Source organism: Sus scrofa, chromosome 14 (genome assembly GCF_000003025.6).
Source record: "Sus scrofa isolate TJ Tabasco breed Duroc chromosome 14, Sscrofa11.1, whole genome shotgun sequence".
Taxonomy (NCBI): domain Eukaryota; kingdom Metazoa; phylum Chordata; class Mammalia; order Artiodactyla; family Suidae; genus Sus; species Sus scrofa.
The window spans coordinates 62725824-62747413 of NC_010456.5; the positions used below are offsets into that span (position 1 = coordinate 62725824).

General features: G+C 37.8%; 1 protein-coding gene across 5 annotated transcripts in view; it reads right to left on the minus strand.

The window, feature by feature from the left end:
* FAM13C (family with sequence similarity 13 member C) overlaps nt 1–21590 on the minus strand; it is a 131510-nt gene that overhangs the window by 102929 nt on the left and 6991 nt on the right. For all 5 annotated transcript variants that reach the window (XM_013983267.2, XM_013983265.2, XM_005671007.3 and 2 more), the window contains 2 exons: nt 20760–20813; nt 17236–17389 (listed from right to left, as the gene is read on the minus strand). In XM_013983267.2, the coding sequence (XP_013838721.1) occupies nt 17236–17310 (75 nt within the window). In that variant the 5' untranslated portion in view covers nt 17311–17389; nt 20760–20813. The remainder of the gene's footprint in view (nt 1–17235; nt 17390–20759; nt 20814–21590) is intronic.

The window sequence follows — 21590 nt, forward strand, 5'->3', positions numbered from 1 at the left end:
TCTCAGCAACTGTGTGAGTAGTGAGCACTTGAGTGTACATCCAAAAACGTCCAGTTACCCCACTGTTGCATGTGATGAATTGCTTGCCCCCTTGCTCCAACCACCTTCCCTTGGCCTGAGTTCAGTTTGGTTCGGCTCTAACAGGATCTGGGGCCGATTCTGTCCTCTGTCAAAGGAAAGGAAGGTCAGTGTAGGTAATGTGGCAACAGATGTGTCCTGCTGCGGCTGCCACTCTGAGGTTTTATTCCAAGTATCTGCCTTGTTCCTGTCACCCAATCCCAGCCTGGGGCCCACTGTATGGACACTCTGTACCCATGTCTCTGCCCTGCCAGTCTGCTCATCCTCCTGGGTTGGCATCCCATCCAGCTCTGGCCAGTTTCCCTGGAGCATGAGGAGCAGCCTATGTATGGTCTAACTTCAGGAAACCCCTTATGTCCATTTCCTAGGGCTTCTGTAAAAATTAACTCAGTGGTGTAAAAAGGCAAATACTTATTCTCTGACAGCTGTGGAGGCCAGAAGTCCAAAATCAAGGTGTTGGAGTTCTCTCGTGGCACAGCAGGTTAAGGATCCAGCATTGTCACTGCAGCTTGGATCGCTGCTGTGGCATGGGTTTGATCCCTGGCCTAGGAACGTCCACACACTGCAGATGTGGCCAAAAGAAAAAAAAAAAAATACTCTAGGCCAAAAGAAAAAAAAAAAAACCCTAGTCAAGAACAAAACGTGTTCAGAGCTACAGCACTGCTATAAGACACTATAATAAATCTTAGAAGTATCATTTTAGAAACTTTAATCAAATAATGAAATTTTCAAAGACAGGAAGATAAGGCTCAAGCAGAGTTCCAGCTACTGCATTTTCTGATTTAAAAAAAAAATCATTTAAAATAGTCTCTGCAAAGACTTTCATTGTTCTGTAAATTAGAATTTTATCTCCATTGCTGAGATTAGAACCCCGTCTCTTTCCTAGTGTGAGCTCTCTGCCTACTTCATGCCCATCCCATATCTGCCTGCCTTTTGGGGGACTGTCTGCCTGAACCCCCTCCTTGCCTCTAAACCCTGAAGAGCCAAGACTGCATCAGCCAAAGTAGAGCTCACCAGATTCTTGCCCTGTAGACAGCCCAAAGACAGCTCTAATTCTTATTCTTCCAGACTCCTGATCACGTGGAGAAACAATCACTTGGTTCCCATCCTCTTTTTAGTACAAGGTAGAAGAGAGGTAGAGATTTAATAGGGGTTACATCTTGTTTATTTTTTTTCTCTATTTCTGCCTTAATGTTTCATATTGGTAGGGAGGATGATAGCAGTCAAAGTTTTTATAAGTAGCCAGTTAAAAAACAAGACATGTATACATCAGAATACTACTCAGCCGTAAAAAAGAACGAACCAATGTCACTTGAGGTTGCAAACCAATGCCATTTGCATGGTGGCAACTAAAGATTCTCATACTAAGTGAAGTAAGTCAGAAAAATAAAGACAAACACCATATGGTATCACTTATATGTGGAATATAAAGTATGGCACAGATGAACCTACCCACAAAACAGAAACGGACTCAGAGACATAGAGAACAGACTTATGGATGCCAAGGTGGAGGGGAGGGAGTGGGATGTACTGGGAGTTTGGGGTTAGTAAATGCAAACTATTACATTTAAAATGGATGGACCATGGGGTCCTGCTGTATAGCACAGGGAACTATATCTAATCTCTTGGGATAGAACTTGATTGGGGGGGGGAATGGCATGAGAAAAAGAAAAAGAATGTGTGTGTATTTGTGTGTGTGTGTGTGAGACTGGGTCACTTTGCTTTACAGCAGAAATTGGCACAACTGTGTAAATCAATCATATTTTATTTTAAAAAATAAATTTAAAAAATAAAAATTTTAAAGGAGCCTTAAATCCTGCATTTTCTTTAGAGCTGCACTAATTCAGTCTTCTGTTCAGTCCTCTTGTCTCTCAGAGGAAGCAATATTTAGACAAGGCTCTCCTGGTTTCATAATCAAATATCAGTTTCAATTCAACTGAGAAGACAGCAAGCAACAGGGAATGACGTAAGGAAGAGGTGGTGATGGAGGCTAGGGCCCTCCTCTACCTCCTCTAGATCCACAAGCACACCATTCAAGGATTTTCCCCCTGGCATCTTTTAAATCTGGTAAGTCATACCTTCAGTACAGTGAATGCGTTCTGGATTAAAACATACTAAAAGCCAACCCCTTACCTGCTGGCAGATGGATAAAGAGAGCTTTAAACCTTGACAGTATCCCTTTGATCACCGACGGTTAGTTACGGCTGAAAAGTCGGAAATTCTAACATTGGGATGACCTTTCCTACTGGAAATTTCCCTGGCACAGAGCAACACTACCAAGCCAAGCAATCAGAATGTTGTAGTCCAGCATGTTAAGGAACAAAAGAAGCAGATCTGAACACCCATATTCCTGCAAGAAATCCCCTAACAGTGACTACGACTTATTAAGCAGTAAAGTTTCAGAAGGCTCAGTTATTAAATTTTTTTTTAAAGATTCATAACAAAACCAAGCAGGGTTTAGTTGGGTGGGAAGGCAAAGTGCCACCATTGACTCAGACCACCAGTCACCTGTGTCAGGAGTCAGTCAACCACACAATAAAAGAATGCCTAAGCTTTGTTTTCAAGGGAAGGCCATTCTTGCTTGAGGCACTAGCCTCAGTCCAGAGCAGCAATTTTCAAGGCAGCATTCCTCTGTCTGGCTGCTTATCTTCAGCAGGATTAATGCTCAAAACACCAGTGCCCTTGTTCTGTCTGTGTTTGACATCAATTATGTTGTTTTTGGTTGTTTTAGGTTCAAAGTCAGCATTTCTTTTTTTCTAATTTTTAAAATTTTTAAATTTTTTATTATAGTTGATTTACAATGTCTGTCAATTTCTGCCATACAGCAAAGTGACCCAGTTATACCCATATACACATTCTTTTTCTCACATTATCCTTCATCATGCTCCATCACAGTGATCAGATATAATTCCCAGTTTTATACAGCAGGATCTCATTGCTTATCCTCTTCAAATGCCATAGTTTGCATCTACTAACCCCAAACTCACAGTCCAGCCTTTCGATTGACTTGATGACAGCCCCTGTTCACAGCAAGGAGGGTCCAGTGGGATAATCTGCAGGCTTCAAGGGCAGATTTTCAAACTTTTTAGTACTTCTATCCGGTTTTTAAGGCTTTATCATCCCAAGAGAGTAGACTGCTTTTCCCAGAATTTTTCAAGCTGTTTGGATGCTGGCAATGTAAAATTGCTATAAGCCTCAATATTCTGGACAGGCTGACTTCCCTTCCTATGCCTGTTTGAACTATCCTGGAAAGACCCAACTAAAAAAAAATATTTCCCAAGCCTGAGGCTCTCAGGCTACAGGGGTACAATTAGTTACTTCTACCTTGGAAGAGAAGGTGAGTGAGGTCAAATGCCTAGGCCATTCATTCTTGAAAAGGTTACCATATTTAGTAACTAAAATTTCAAAATGTCCAGTTAAATCTGCATTTCAGATGAACAATAACCTTGTAATATGAGTATGTTCCATGTAGGCACTTGCTTGTACAAAACTCCCATTCCTGTTCCAAGCCATATCTACATGAGACCTACTTATACTAGCAAATTATCCACTGTTTATCTGAAATGCAAATTTAACTGGATATCCCATATTTTATCTGGCAATGACCTCTCTTGCAAAATATGCATTCTGAAATTGCAGGCTTGAGGTTGATATGTTATGTCTTGGTCCCAAAGTGATGTTTAACCATGTTTGATAAAGTTTAGATTGGCAATCCTTAGTTACCCAAAATGTCAGTTCATTATGTTTCCGCTCTCCAGACTTCCCAAACAGCTTCACTTCCAAGCTCCAAAACAGGCTAAGTCCTTGTTAAGCTGTTTTCTTTGCCTAAAGAACACCCTGCTCTTGGATAAATATCACCAAGTACATGAGGATGTGAATTTGCATATCTGTGTGTATTCAGAAACCCAGCTCTCACAGCTGACAGTGTCCCCCTTGTCAAATCCATTTTCTATAGGAAAGATTATTCAGGGATCAAATTTAAAAATGCCTCTTAATCATAGTACCATGGGTTGCACATAACCCAAAGTCACTACAATCTTCAGGCAAGACTTAAACCACAATTGTCCCTAAATGACATACAATTGATGAACTCCGAAGTTTCATTTGGCAATAGAGAAAAAAAAATCAATAACTGAACATACCTCTTTTTTTCTGATACTAATGAAGAAGGTGTTTAACTGAAAGGGTGCTTATATAAAACTGCAATTCCTGTTCAAAACAATAATATAATGCCATGTATCTCCTTTAGTAAATTAGCCTAATTAATGTTTTTTTCTTCTAGTCCTTGACATTAAGAACATTAATACATTATAATTTTGAAGGACTGGATGAGAAAAAAGGTCAACTAACTTCCTCTTGCTATAGGTGACATGCTACTCTAAGATGCAGAAGTCATTAGTGCTGCTGGCCAGTGTCTTAATCTCCCTCTGGGGACATGGTGCAGCATTAGACTTCCTTGTCCCTGTGTTTTGAAATTGTGGTTACAGGGGAAACACATGACCAACTCTGGCCAATTAGTAGAGAATGGAAATACTACGTATGGCTTCAGGCCTAAATCTTCTAATTATTGGTTCAGAATCCTCCAGAGCTCTCTTTTCTTTCTGATTCAAAACCAGCACATTCAAGATTGACACTGTTTGGTTCATCTGGGTCCTTAATTGACTGCCATGAACAGACACTTCCTAGTGACCAATGATGTTTATAGAACATGTACAAGAAATGCACTTTTGTTGGTTTAAACAACTAAGGTTTTGGATTATTTGTTATTGCGGCAGAGCCCAGCCTAGCCTAACTCAGGGGACATGGAATTATTGAAGCTTAGTGTATCTCCAGCCAAGTAAGTTTATAAAACATTTATTCAATTTTTTAAGCCCCCAACACATGTTGAACCATTAGGGTTATACAAATTACAGGTAAATACAAATCATAACTCTTAAAGTAAATACAAATTATAATCTCTGTTTTATAGATGGAACACTAACACAATGAGCTAGTAAATAAATGCTTAAAGTCACACATAAAGTAAGTGGCTGAGAAGAAATTTGAGGCCATATCCAGCAGGAACTATAGAGCATGCTTTCTACCACCTCATTATACTACCATTCAACCATAGCTCTGGAAGTTATTGAAGTTATTAAATTCTCTATAGTAGAGGGAGCAAGTCTTAGAACCCCATGGAAGGGCAGCAGGTACCAACAGGACAATGGTGTTCCATGGATGATTTACTCCTCTTTCTATATTCTGGTAGGTCTTGCCTCTGGGCTAAATTTATAGGGCTACATGTCTAGTATCAGAAACCATCTTTGGAACTATGTAGGGGAAATCAGAGATTCTTTAAATCAGAATTTCTTTATATATGTGAAGGATAACTTTGTACAGATAAATAAGGATAAGAAAGATAACAAGGCAAGTTTAAGAGCCATTCTATGTGGGAATCATCTCTGCTAAGTGTAAGTAGAGATGAGTTCTGGCTATCTTCCACTGCTATACTCAGAAGAACCAATACCATCTTCATTTTTTTAAGGGTAATTCTTCAGTAATGTCCATCATAGATGGAATATCAATTAGATAATGTGGCCTTAAGCACTATAGTGCCAATATTTCAAATGTTCCATTGCTCATAAACTTGTCTCCAACCAGTTACTTGAACATAAACTCTTTTTGAGTGACAATTGTTTAAAAAATTTTGAGATTCAATGCCCAAATGAGGTACCTCACTTAATTTTAAGATTCCTACATGTCAGTATGACGCTGAATGTAGTTATTTATTTGAAAAGAAGCAATAAAGTTATATTACAAACATTCCAGATTCCTTCCTAAAGATATCTTTCATCATCAGCTTAATCACTAAGAACAGGTTGGCTGTTATTTTGAAGAGAAGTATCAGAATCTGATATACCATGAGATACAGATAAATCCAAACACTGACTCAGATGGTCTCACTTTCAAAGACCCCCTCTCTCACTCTATCCCTCTGAATTTCAACCATTTACTCTCAGTGGAGTGATGTGGAACCTGGAAAAAAAAAAAAATCCACAGGACCATGGTTTTTTTGTTTTTGTTTTTGTCTTTTTGCCATTTCTAGGGTCGCTCCCGCGGCATATGGAGGTTCCCAGGCTAGGGATCGAATCGGAGTTGTAGCCGCCGGCCTACGCCAGAGCCACAGCAATGCAAGATCCGAGGCGCGTCTGCAACAACCTACACCACAGCTCACGGCAACGCCGGATCGTCAACCCACTGAGCAAGGCAACGCCGGATCGTCAACCCACTGAGCAAGGGCAGGGACCGAACCGGCAACCTCATGGTTCCTAGTCGGATTCGCTAACCACTGCGCCACGACAGGAACTCCCAGAGAGCCATGTTTTGAACTGACCAGTAACAAGTTTTCTCATAGATCCATACCTTAACAGGAATTGAAGTAAAACATCTTCACTGGAGCTGCACAATCACATGAGAGAAATAATGTAACGCAAACTAATGTGTCAAAAAACTTATCTAAGACCAATTGTTAGAATCACAGTAAATTCATGCTTTTGACACGCTGCAAAATACAAGCCCTCAAAGGCATATTCGGAACGTAAAAGTCTTCCCTTCACTGAAAAGCAAGTGAAATTCTATTTGAAGTCCACTCATTTTAGATTTCCAGGGTTCTCAATTTCAAAGTCAATCAGCTGTAGGTTTCTATCATTTGCACTAGCTAAGTGGTTCAATCATATACTAAGAACAATGTAAAGTAGAATTATAATTAGAAACAGAGTCTTAGTTCCTTTTGGAGTAAAAAAAATGACCCAGAATTAGGTACTGATTTTCTTTAAAATTCAGAGTATAACAGTAAGAATAAGGACTATACTTTACTATAGTAAATAAAGTTAGGTTATTTTGCCTAAAAGTGTTCAGGGGCTTTTTATTTCTGCAGAAAGATAAAAATACAATTTTCACAATCAGACCTGGATCTCTTTCCAGCCTTTTAACACATCTACCAGAGCCAAGTGGAAGAAACCTGATGCCAATGTATGTACACCAGACCGAACAGCTGGTCTCCCTAAGGAAATGGATTGGCATCACGATCACAGTACACAGCTCACTGCAGAAAAACTCTCCAAAAAAAATTCAGTTAAAAAAACTAGCAGAAAAAAATATATGTATATATATTATACACACACACACATACATACATCTCCAGTAGAAAAGAGTTCCCTGGTGGCCTAATGGTTAAGGATTCAACATTGTCACTGCTGTGGCTCAGGTTCAGTCTGGCCCAGGAACTTCTGTGTGCCATGGGTATGGTTAAAAAAAAAAAAAAAAAAACCTCTCCATAAGCCTCCTTTTTCTCTTCTGCTAAAATAGCCACAAGGGTACAGTGGGAAAATAAAATAAAAAATAAAATAAAATAAAATAGCCACAAGGAGGACAGAAGCATGGTGCAGAGCCTGCTGCCAGCTGGTAGGAAATGAAGATGGTAAAATTTGATTCACCAATGCTAACTCTAAATGCCTTCTGGAGATCCAGTTCAAGAAGGCGGTTCTGTTAGTCAAGTCTATTCATTGCCACATCGGGGATTAATATGATAGAAATACAGACTTGAATTTTTCACCAAGTATTAGAGTACATAAAATCTATTGTCTTTTTAAATACCAGGATATGCTCATTTTAATCAGTACAGAAATGTTGATAAATAGGGATTTTTTTAATTAAATGGTAGGTTTCTACATTTTTAAGTAATCGGGAAAGTGTGACTATAAAAAGTTAATGTGAGACAAATCGTTCCAGAAAATAGTAGAAACTGTACGCAAATCAAGAGAGACCAATCAAGACTGATAATCACACACATATTAAACATGTAGAAAACATACGTATTACGGGGTCTCACAATCAATTCCAAAGTTTCTCAAGATGAAGAATTACCTAAATATTCTAAAGAGGAGAGATGAAACCCCCAGAGCTCATTGTTAATCATGAGATAAGGCAGATATATTTTTATTGAGATATAACTGACATAATATTATAACATACTGAATTGATATATGTGATATTACAAAATGGTCACCAAAATAATTCTAGGTAACATTCATTCACTACGCATGGTTATAATTTTTTTCTCTTGTGATGAGAACTTTTAAGATATATTCTCTTAGCAACTTTCAAATATACAATAGAGTATGTTAATTACAGTCACCAAGCTGTATACTACATCCCCAGGACTTATTTCTCTTATATCTGTAAGTCTGTATCTTTTGACCACCTTCACCCATTTCACCCACTCCCCATGTATTGTACAATTTTTCACAAAATATTAGAACATGTATAATCTATTGCCTTAATCAGTTCTCCTCCCTAAAAAGAGTGTTTGCTATTTAATAATACATTCTACAGGATAGAAAGTTGTTAATTGGACTCTACTTTGACAAGAAGTCTCTGCTTAGCAAAAACTCACAAGTCTTGTTTTAACTTCAAGTTCATCATATCAATAAACTCTAATATTAGAGTTATTAGTTCCCTGTGTTATACAGTAAATCATCTTGTTCATCTATTTTATATATGGTTGTGTGTATTTGTTAATTCCATACTCCTAGTTTATCCTTCCCCACTTCCCCTTTGGTAACCCTAAGTTTGTTTTCTATGTCTGTGAGTCTGTTTCTGTTTCATAAGTTAATTTGTATTATTATTTTTTTTTAGATTCCATATATTTGTCTCTCTGTTTTACTTCACTTAGTATGATAATCTCTAGGTCCATCCATGTTGCTGCAAATGACATTATTTCATTCTTTTTTACGGCTGAGTAGCATTCCATTTTATAAATATACCACATTTTATTTATCATTCATCTGTTGATGGACATTTAGCTTGCTTCCATGTCTTGGCTGTTGTAAATAGTGCTACCATGGTCACTGGGGTGAATGTACCTTTACAAATTAAATTTTTTCTCTTTTCCAGATATATGCCCAACAGTGGTACTACTGATCATACAGTAACTCTATTTTTAGTTTTTAAGGAAACTCCATATCATTCTCTATAGTGGCTACACCAATTTATATTCTCACCAAAAGTGTAGGAGGAGTCCCTTTTCTCCACACTTTCTCCAGCTATTATTTTTTGTAGATTTTTAAAAATTAGAAGTATAGTTATTATTTATAGAGTTTTTAATGATGGCCATTCTGAACAGTGTGAGGTGATACCTCACAGTGGTTTTGACTTGCATCTCTAATAATTAGTGATGATGAACATCTTTTCACATGCTTATTGCCTATCTGTATGCCTTCTTTGGAGAAATGTCTATTTAGATTGACCACTTTTTAATTGGATTGGTTTTTCTTTTTTATATTGAGTTGCATGAGGTGTTTGTGTATTTTGGAAATTAATCCCTTGTGAGTTGTGTTGAATCGTTTGCAAATATTTTCTTTCAGCCTGTAGGTTGTCTTTTCATTTTGTTTATGGTTTCCTTTGCTCTGCAAAAGCTTATAAGTTTGATTAGGTCCCATTTGTCTGTTTTTGCTTTTATTTCTCCTGAATTGGGAGACAGATCTAAGAAAATATTTTATGATTTACATCGGGAATGTTTTGCCTATGTTTTATTCTAGGAGTGTTATGGTGCCATGGCTTATATTTAAGTCTTTAAGCCATTTTCAGTTTATTTTTGTGCCTGGTATGAGAGAGTGTTGTCATTTCATTCATTTATATGCAGATGTACAGATTTCCCAACACCACCTGCTGAAGAGACTGTCCTTTCTCCATCACATATTCTTGCCTCCTTTGTTAAATACTAATTGATCATAGGTGCATGGGTTTATTTTAGGGCTCTTTATTCTGTTCCACTGATCCATACATTTGTTTTTGTGCCAATAGCACTCTCTTTCGATTACTGTAGCTTTGTGGTATTTTCAAAAGTCTGGGAGGGTTATATCTCCAGCTTTTTTATTTTCCCTCAGGATTCCTTTGGCAATTCTGGGTCTTTTATGGTTCCATATCTGTTTTAGGATTATTTGTTCTAGCTCTGTGAAAAATATCATGAGTAATTTGATAGGGATCACATTAAATCTGTAAATTGCTTTGTGTAGTATGTATATTTATAACAAAATTAATTTTTCCAATCCAAGGGCATGAGATATCTTTTCATTTCCTTGAATCATCTTTAATTTCTTTTACCAATGTTCTATAGTTCTCACCATACAGATAGGTCTTTCATCTCTTTGTTTAGGTTTATTTCTAGGTATTTTTTAATGTGATTTTAAATGAAGTTTTTTTTTTTTTTTACTTTATTTTCTGATATTTCATTGTTAGGGTAAGAAATGCAATAGATTTCTATACATTATTCTTGTATCCTGCTGTCTTGCCGAGTTCATTTATCAGTTTTAATAGTTTTTGTGTGGAATTTTTAGGGGTTTCTATACAGAGTATCACATCATCTGCATACAACGACAGTTTTACCTCCTCCTTCCCAATTTGGATACTTTTAATTTATTTTTCTTGTATGATTTCTGTGGCTAGGATTTCCAATACTACGTTGTATAGAAGTGAGAGTTGGTACCCCTGTGTTGTTCCAGAATTTAGCAGGAAGGCTCAGCTTCTCATTGTTCAGTATTATGTTGGCTGTGGGTTTGTCATAAATGAGTTTTATTATGCTGAGATATTAAATATCTTAACCTCTTTGAGGACATTCTTGCATTTCCTTCTTGGTTCCTGGACTTTTATAGAATCAGCAAATATATCCAAAGCACTCCTCTTTTAAATAATCACATTCATACATATAGACAAAACCTCAGATTTTGCTACTCTGTGGACTAAAGTTAAGTTGCTCAAAGTAGGATTGAATCTCAGCCTCTATAAATGGAATTTCTGATTCTAACTTTGGAGTTGTTCAGAAAGGTAAGAAAGCTTAAAACTTCCAGTGGTTCCTATCTGGCCCCTTCTCCCTTGCCCACACCCTCATTCCCAACCTGGTTAGGATCATACTGAAGATCCACTCAGGGATCCTAAATATAAACTTTGTGAACAGAGAACCCAGAAGTGGCAACAGCTAAACCTTCAGCTTCAAAAGGGTTGCTTCTAAGTTATAAAGTTGTGCCCATAGGGTCTTCACAGATACTTTTGGTCAGTGATGATCTCATACAGACCAGTTAGAACTGTGTTTTGATGATGGCAACAAGCATCAGGCAGGATTTGAGCCATAAACTCAAGTTCCCCCAAATAAATCCGGCTTTATGAACAGAACTATTCTCTCCACCATGGTGCATGGGAAATGTAGTTAACAGGTCATTTACCCTTTGGTCAAAATTCTTATGAGTAATGTAGATGGACCTAGAGATTATCATACCAAGCAAAGTCAGTTAAAGACAAATATATGATATCACTTACATGTAGAATTAAAGAAAAAAAATGATACAGGAGTTTCCACTGTGACATAGCAGGTTAAGGATCCAGTGCTATCTCTGTCAATCCCCAGTCTGGTGCAGTGGTGTGGTGTAGGTTTCAGCTGCAGCTCTGATTCAGTCTTTGGCCCAGGAACTCCCACATGCCCCAGGTGAAGCCAAAAAAATATCAAAATAAATAAATGAAATGATACAAATGAACTTACTTACAAAGTAGAAATGGACTCACAGATATAGAAAACAAATTCATGGTTGCCAAAGGGGAAGGTGGGGTGGACAAGTCAGGAATTTGAGATTAATAGATACACACCAATGTATATAAAATAAACAAGCATCTACTATATAGCACAGGGAACAACAGTATCTTGTTATAACCTACAATAGAAAAGAATCTGAAAAAGAGTATACGTATACGTTTAACTGACTCACTTTTCTGTATACCTGAAACATTGTAAGTCAACTATATTTAAATATAAAGAAAGAAAGAAAGAAAGAAAAATTGGGGGAAAAAAAAACTTTTATGAAACACATAGTCCTATTAGACTCGTATATTTGTTCCAGTTTGGTGAATCTTTGCCTGATGATATTAGACAGCAATACTGTAATATTATCAATGATAATTGTGGTTATTATTTAAAACACTGACTTATCCAGATCCCTACTTCTTTCATGTGAATCTAGCATCATCCAGGCCAGTGGTTTTCAGTCAGGGATGCACAACAGACTTCTCTGTGGTGTTTTATAATATAGATGTCTAAGAGCCACACCAGACTTAATGAATGTTTTACCTGATATTCTTGGCATCTTCTTTTAGGATAATTATGCCATATTTTTCATCTGTAAGAATTACATTCCTCCATTTTTGTAAAACCAGAAATAAATTCCCTGACTTCTTTAAAAATAGGCTTATTTATTACCCTTTGAGACACTCTAACTTGGGGGGAATGATTTTATTACGCTGTTTTTCATGCCACATTGTGCACCATTTTTATTATGAATTGTCTTCACATTTGAAAATTATTAGTAGTAAATTAACCAAAATCACTTTCGGTTTCTGTCATCTAAAGATGTTCATTTTCCTCAGATATTGTCTGAAGGTTCTCCTATCAGCTTCAGGCCAGAGTTTGTGTATTCAACAAAGAATGCACTTAAGAGTCCCATGGTAAAGGCTCAGATATTTTAAATAACTGACTTTTCAAAGAATAGACTCTTGGGTTATAGGTGTCTGATGACACCAGTGGGCTGAGTCAAGACCTGCAGAACTTTAGTCAAGAAGCAGACAACTTCATGTCACTGCTAACCTAAAATCAAGTGGAACAAGCATTAATTACACAAAACTGAATGGACTGATAACGGAAATCTTACAGTGGTTATCTGATTGGAATATTGTTGTCTTAACATTCTGTCTTTTGGATCTATAAGAAAGACCTTTCTCTTTCTACATCAACTATTAATTACTCATTTAATTTAGTAGATTTTTACACTAGTTTTCTTTTTATTATCTTCTGTATTCTTGATGCTCTGGCATTTGGGGCCTCAGTGACTAGGAACAGATTGCATCTCGGTGGGGGGGGCGGATAATCAATTCTTAGGGACAGCAAACATATCAAATAAATTGGAGTGTGCCTTTCATATGCAAACTAACCAATTCTGAGCCCATACTCTGAACCACCTCCTCTATCTGTCTCATATTCTCCAAAAGGCAATTTTCCTCTGCCTCATTCCAGGACCAGTTACCAGATCAGTAGAGAGAATCCCTATATCTCAGTGTCCACTGAAATTATTCAAACCATCCAATTCTAAGCCTGTTTACTCTCACTTGCCTTGCCTTTTCAATTAAAAACCACAATAAAGCCCCTTGCCCTATCCTCCTCCCGAACAACCTTGGTGCTTCCCCATGTGGCCCAGCATGACAAGGCATTGCCACCCCCACAACCCCTACCTAAGAACAGTGAGTAGGAAGCTTTCCAAATAGTAGTCATTTTCTGATCTATTAGCCTCATCATAACTGAATGTTAATAAAAACCTGTATTTAAAAACCATTCTGTTTATATAAACTGAAATGACATATTTTAAAATGATATCTGAGTCTTACTAATAGCCCGAGTTCAGAAATTCATACCAAATATCCTTACTTTCAATGGCAATAAGGCTATTTCATCTATTCAATAACAATGTCTTCCTTTTTACCAAGATATAATTGGAGAAATATGTTATGTAACTAATGTTTCACCTAGATCATCATATTGAGACTGATGCTCCTTGGATAAGGTACAACAGGCCAATTTTAAGGAACTAATGTGACTTAATCATGGAGTCAATGCCTACAAAGGCCTCCTAGGATAATTAGTTTGCTAGCTAGTTTACAGGGTCCAACCTAGAGGCAGTAAGTCAGGAACCTAAAGTTATTTTGGGGACCTTTAGAAGAAAGGAATTCACCCAAATATATAAATACTGCAGGCGAAATAAGGAGGAAGGAATTTCTTGAACTTGGTTTCTTGCCTTAATGCAAATAATAGAGGCATTAAAAGTCCAATCTGAGATTTCTTATGAAAACCTCCAGAAAGAAGTGAATTTTGTAATTATTCAAAACTATATGGCCCTAGATTTTGCAAAGCATATGTAAGAGGACCTCTATGGTAAACTAACACTCTTGCTATGCCCGGATAAATACTAAGACCAAACCTAATGAGACTAGTCTTATCTTGTGATTAAGGTTAATCTTTCGTTGAGATCATCATGATCACAAGGAATAAGGAAGGAGGGAGGAAAAGAAGGCAAGGAAAAACAAAAGACATTGAAATTGAGTAGATGTCCTATAGATACCTACAGATATTATAAGTTTTGCCGATTTTGAGAGCATTTACAAATTTATTTCAGCACTCCTTATCACACTATAAATGTGTGATACTTTGCATTCTTTTTTGAACTGGTTATAATAGCTTATTGGTTCCCTCATTAATTCATGATTTAAATAAAATCTTTGATTCTTATTTGTGTAAGAGTCAAGATTTTATTCACTTTTGAAATGAATTTATAATTAAATGAAGATATAATGCTTACATTTTATAACATTTTATACCATTATATATTTTACCTATATATTTAAAATTATATATCATTTTACAAATAATACATATGTAGTATATAATATTTTATATGATTATGGTAATATTATATATATGATTACATTTTTCCAGTTTCGAGTTGTTCAGTGAATAATACGGAGGGACTGAGATCCAAAGACAGACAAGAAAGATTAACTCACTGACCTCAAGGAACTTAAATCCTAGTGGAGCTAGAATTCACTCAAATGATTTGTCTAGCTTATGTGACAAATATCACAAGCTTTAAGGCACAGAAGAAAAATACATATAAAATTTTCTCCAAAGTAATCCTTTCAACATAACTAATTACCGTTTAACAACATATGTCACCAAAGGAAAAAAATTCCAGAGTGAAGTAACAGGTTTTATACAAAAATTAGGGTATGAGTGGTATAAGGAGGTAAGTAAATCACTAGACTCATACCTGAATGCTCTGGGTACCTCTTTGTTAGAAACACTGTCTTTTATGGAAAAGACATTCCACTCAAATTCTTCCAAATCTGACTCAGGTTATGTAATCCCTCTGAACCTTCATTTTTCCATTTGTACAAAAAGATAATAATGCCATTCCATAGGATCATTGTAAACATGGTACATGCCTTGGATACAGTAAATGCTTAAACAAGTTTTAGCTGATTTTATTTATATTATTATTTAAATATGCTCAGTTCTTGGTGAATACTCAACCAAGATTAAGTATATCTCTCCAAAAAAAAAATGGGAAGAATGAAATCTGTTTCAAATTTGTCTAAAATATGGAAGGCCTAAAATAAAAGTATCAAAGTTTTCTTAGTCATTAGGGAAAAAAATCTCATTGTGTACACAGAGATATTAGGAATGGACTGGAAAGTTTACCTGCAGTCCAGGATTCCTATGTCATATTATCAGCCAGGATTCTACCAGCATATCCTTCTTCTGAAATCTTCCTGTATATGAGCAACATGTTGGGAATTACATGCCCCATTAGCCCCTTATTACAGGTAATGACTGTGTCATTTCTATGAGGCCAGACTATAGGATGACAAGAAAGAGGGCATTTTAGGAAAGACAGCCAGTCACCCCAAGCCCATGATGTCACGGGTGACCTTTAATAGGAGATTCAAGGTCAGAACCTCCCCAGAACCAGTCAGACTCTGCAGGCAGCCTTTGGGTACCTATGCCCTCTTCAGCACCACACTCCTAACCAAACAAGTGTTGGGTACATTCAGTCATAGCCAGGGTCTCAAGTTTATCATAATGTATATGCTATTTTACACTTAATCTTTCTCTGCAACTCAACTTAGTTTAAACTAGTCACAGCACAGTTTCATGAATGCATAGGGCATTTCATCTCATTGCAAAATTAACTAAGAGGTCACAATGCCAAAAAAAAAAAAAAAGAAGAAGAAGAAGAAGAAGAAGAAAGAAATGAGATAAAAATCACAAGGCATATAAGAAAACTACAAGGTCAAATAAACTGCCCAGCCAAAGTCATTATAGCAAGAAGATCACCTGGTGCCCATTTGCTAAATAAGACTTAAAATTATTATATAATTAACCTACCTACACCTAGAACCTCCCACATTATTTTATTTTATTTTACTGCTTTTTAGGGCTGCACCTGCAGCATATGGAAGTTCCCAGATTAGGGTTGAATCGATGCTACAGCCACAGGTCTACACCACAGCCACAGTGACATATGATCTGAGCCACATCTGTGACCTACACAACAGCTCACAGGGCAACAGCGTGTCCTTAACACACTGAGCAATGGGAGGGATCAAACCCATATACTCATGGATACCAGCTGGATTTGTTTTCATTGTGTCACAATGGGAATTCCCCACATGATTTTTAAAGTTCACAGTTAAGCATTAAGAAAAAAGCCAAGGACACATTAATGAAGCACCTATGTCCCCAAAACTCTGTTAGGTGCATGACAAGTATAGTCTTAATGTTGGGGCCACTAACCTCCCAGTAAGATTAAAATGGATTATTTTCAGTTAATCTCTTTTAAAAGCACCCAAAATGATTTGAGGGGTTTTAAGATTTTTAAAAATCACATTCTTTGATACATCCATCTACAACAAGAAAAGTAAAATAAAAAATAATTTGTGTGTGTGTGTGTGTGTGTGTGTGTGTGTGTATACACACAGTATTACTTGAATCAAGTTGGAAAGATGATCATTCATATATTTAAATACTTACTGACCTTAAAGAACCAGCTACTAAACACACACAGCAGACAAACAGGCACATACAGGCTTGAAAGTTTTTTCAAAGCCATTAAACTGCAGCTAAGAAGCATGGCTCTGGATAAACACAGGATTTTTGATTTTATGAGAAAAATCTCCAAGTTTGGGACAAGAGCTACATGCCCTGGATAAGTGAAGATAAGTGGAGATCCTCCTCCACTCTCCCCTGCAAAGGATGATCCAAATCAATGATGTCAAAGTCTAGCATGAGAGAATACTGGTTTGAAAGGGCGCTAAAAGCGCAGCCTGCTTGCTCAGAGCACGCCGCTATTAACCCAAGGGAGCATGCATGCACCCCAGGGTATTGGTGCGGGATGCAAAGACAAGTCACGCAAACCTCCACCTGCAGAATAACCTGCCCAGACCGACCCACCGACGGTCACCTGAACTGTGCCCTGGCCCGGGAAGCACTGGTCTAGGCAAACGCCTGAGGGAGTGGAGCCTCGCTACCTGACTTTCTCCGTGGCTCCTCCCGTTCTCCGCCTTGAAGATGGACTTGGGCTTCCGGGACTTGAAGTTGCCCATGCTGGATCGCAGCACGTCAGCCGCGGAGTCCTCTAGCGGAGCCCCGGCGTCGGGGTAATTTTCTTTATTGTCTTCATCTCTAAAACAAGAAAGACCCAACTTAGAAAGCACCAAAAAGCCTATAATAAACTGCCCTGGGAAGGAGAGGCTGGAGATCCCCATTGCTATTCTATTTTCCCAGTACTTGGAAAATTTTAGCAGACTTTTTTTTTTTTTTTAAGTGTAGACTTCGTTTTGAAGGAACTGAATGTCACTGTTTGGATCACCCCACATTCCCTTCCAGTCTTTGCTAGTGATACATAATTTTTTGTCATTGTAGCTTTGCACTGTCATATTTATTTTTAATTTTTCACCTCAAGATGGTTTCCCATGTCATATTTTTCCACTCACAATAATCATCTGAGATAGTCTGCTCAGCTATTGTCATCCCAGTATATAGACTAAGACTCTAAACCCCAGAGATTAAATAAAATGCTGAATAGAAGGGCTAACTCACCCAGACTTGCAGTGCTCAACTGGGTCTCCAGTCTCTAGGGCACATGTCTTTGTTTCAAGGCATGATGTTTCCTCCTCACTGACAAGTCTTTAAGCATCTCCTTACAATTTTCAGACACATTTAAAAGTCTAACTGGGGTCTATTTTAATAGGATACATACTTCCTCAATAGAAGATAATACAAGGGTCAAATTTTACCTAACCAAGCCATCCATCTGAATAACACTCTCAATGCAAAGCCAAAGATCTCAGTGTCTGGGTCCTATGGGTGTAGAATTGCTGGCTAAGACTGAATGGACTGGTGTTACCTCTACACACTCAGTGCTCAGTGGGCACTGCTCATTTTCACGCATCAATAAAATTCAACACAACATCACCCTGCTGTTTCAATTTCCTCAAAAATTGTGACATAATAACACTGCTATTTGAAGTCATTTGTCCCTCTTAAATCTAGGTGCATTTTTTTTCTTCTTTTGCTAAGAATTCCACAAATATCATGGACAGAGCCAGATGGGGTATTCTCTTTCCACAATCAATATCATCCTCCTTAACCCAAGGGCAACTAGATCATGGTAGTAGATCATGCAATTCTGTACAACTGGCCACTTCCCCAGATGGTGTCTTTCCCTCCTTCTCTCTGACCAGAAGCATCCATAAGAGATTTTGACAAGGTCTGCTAGAAAGCAATGCTTTGTCGCTCAAGACAAGAGACAAGACCAGCAAAGGAAGGATTTCTGTGCCCACTGCTCTGGATGTCTTTTGACAAGTGAAAGATTAAATGCACTAAGCTGATAGCAGAAGGATGAGCTCCAGTTAGTTTTTCAGAGGAGAACAAAGAAAGCATTGGGACAGGTGGTCTAGATCATGACTGAGGGCGTGCATTTGGGTATGATGTGGAAATAAAATTGTGTGAAAAAGTTAAACTTAAGCCTCAGGACAAATTTAGAATCTGGGAAAGGTAAACCCAACAGGTGAAATAATTCTTCATATTATTAACTTAAAAAAAAAAAACACAATGCTAGTGAAATTGGTTCATATTTTCCCTTAGGATCATTAAAAAAAAATTCAAGTCACAAATGGGTTTGGAGACCAATATCAAACCATGGGTTGGAGCTATACTAGTTCATTTGAAATGCAAGTCTCTCAATAGGAACAAATACTACTCATCCACACAATCTGCACTCTTGGATGAGCAGCAAAAGAAGGAACAGCTGCCTTTACAGTAACCTAAATGTTCCTCATTCAAGGAGGATTCTAGAACACTCGATAAGAAAACAAGTGATTTTTCAAATTTAAAATTACTCTTTTGATAGACTCACTCTTAAAATGGCACCTAAATTTTGTTTTTATATCATATTTTCAAGGCACCCAAAGTTTATAAAAGCCATTTCATGCACCTCCTTGACTTGAAAGCAAGGAAAATGATGGAGTGGGGAGAGCAAAAAGCATCTTCCTCTCATATACAAATATAAAACCTAAATACAAAAGTCATCTTTAGAAATATATTTCCAATTGGTTCCTCAGAATCCCCCATAGAATACAGGTAATGTAAATTAGGTAACTGCTTAGTGGAATCAATCATAACTGAGAAGGAGCATGGTGTTCTGAAAAGAACAAGAGTCCAAAAGATCCTCTCACTTGTTAGTAATGCAGCCTAAGCCACACTACTTCACCTCTGTGACCCTCATCCATAAGATGCCTGGCATCTCTACCTTGCAGAGCTAATAGTCTCTGTGAAATGCCTACCATAGAAAGTTGGCTCAAGGCCACAACTCAATGAACAGTGGCTATTATTACACTTACTTGGGGTCTTAGGCCAGTGTTTATTTGCAAAGAAAAAAACCTGAGGTCTATATTTAGTCTTCCCAGTGCCTTCAGGATAAATTCCAAAGTCCTTAGCAGGATACATAAAACTTTTGTAATCGGGTTTTTGTTTATCTCTGGAACTTTCTTGCCAATCCTGGCCTCCTCAGTTCTCAGAGTTCCTGCCATCCTGAACTGCTTGCTGTACCTTCAACTTGAATTATTTTCTCTTTTCTCTGTTGGCTTTCCAGTAAGTTACTCCCTCTGCTCGGTTACATCATGGTTTGGGAGCCTTATATCCCATCGAAAACAGTCATGCACCATGTGTAATTTTCTTTAGAAATCCATCCCAGAAACTTTGCTGAGCTATTGAGGTTCTTCTAAGAGAATCCTCTGTTTACCTCTAGTAAAAGAGCACTTAATACACTGTAACATCCACATCTATATTCTTGCCTATCTCCTACAGTGGACTGAATTCCTGGGGTCAGGGTATAGTTTATCTTTCTCTACCCCATATTTCCACTGGTTTCTGGCTCACAAAATAGGCCTTCAACAAATGTTTGTTATCCAACAAGTTATCTTTAGCATGGGACAGACCAGAATCCAAATTCTGCCTCAGAATGGCTGTGTCATCTTAGATAAGCTCTAATCCCTCTGAGCCTCAGCTTCTCCATCTACAGGATAAGGAGGAAAACATCCGCTTCCTTTCAGTTTAGATGAAATAACAAAATGTACGTGAATGTGCTTGGGACAAAGCAAATATGGAAGAAATGGTTAACTGTGTTGGTTTTGCCATCATACTATGAACCCCTTGATGACCAAGACCACCCTCCAGACACTCAATGACATGTTTTGTGAATAAATCTAGAACCTCTTCCTTAAGTTCTCTTACAGTAACACTGAGATGCACTAATCCATGTGTAATCCAACAGGAATTTACTGAGCATTCTCCATATGAAAGGTACTGTCCTGGATGCTAAGAGTGGTATCCACCCAAAAGGGGATAAGACAAAACTTCCTTCAAGAGGAGATCATCTATTAGAAGAAATGGGACCTGAGAACAAATTATTAGAATTCAAAGAGACTTGAGACACCAGACCCAGATGGTTTCTGTTCTTCATGCTCAAGAACTAAACAATGGTGAGTTATACCTCAGACTGGAGCAGTCAGTCTGATCTTGCAGAGAGACTGTGTCTTCGTCACACCTGGGGAGAAGGAAGAAAACATCAGATCCAAATGTCTGTGGCAGCATAAGCAGCAATAGTCTAGAATTATCTTAAGATTAGCACAAAAAACTAAAAAATGGAACAATCTTTACCACTCTGGCCCAAACCAGCATCAGTTCCCAAAATGTCTACCAGGTAATGAGAGTAATGTCATTATATTATGAGAACTTAAAAGCTCAGAACCAGAGGTAATATTTCCTTTTTCTCCACTGCTCTGCATCACCTAAACTAACAAGTTCTTAACAAGGACACTTAAGTGGTCACAGTACTTGAGGGAACATCTGATACCAGGATTGCTGGATTGTTGTTCGCTCAAAAGAAACTCTACAACATGCCTCTTGGCATTATTTCTGCCTCAGGCAGTCCCAAACCACACCAGTTGCCATTTGGCTTTCTCCATTGGCCTTCAAACTTTCTCGATCTCCTTCCTTTTCACAAAACACCCGAAATAACCTTGTGGAAAATTCTTGGCTCTTCCATATTGAAAACTCTCCAATGCTCCATACTGCCCTAAGGGAATCTGGAGTAGGACCATTTTCCCACTGCCTTGTGTGAGGGAGCCTTTGTTCCTGTTCTCAGCCATTCTCTCCCACCCCACCTCAATCCACACTACTCCAGCCTGAAATGCTTTTTCCATCTTCAATTTCTACTCAGCTTTCATGCTCAAGTCTCCCAAGCTCTGGGAACTTCCTTTGCCAACTTCACCCATGTACCTTGTTTCCACTTTAACCTTAATACAGAAATGTTTACTCTTCA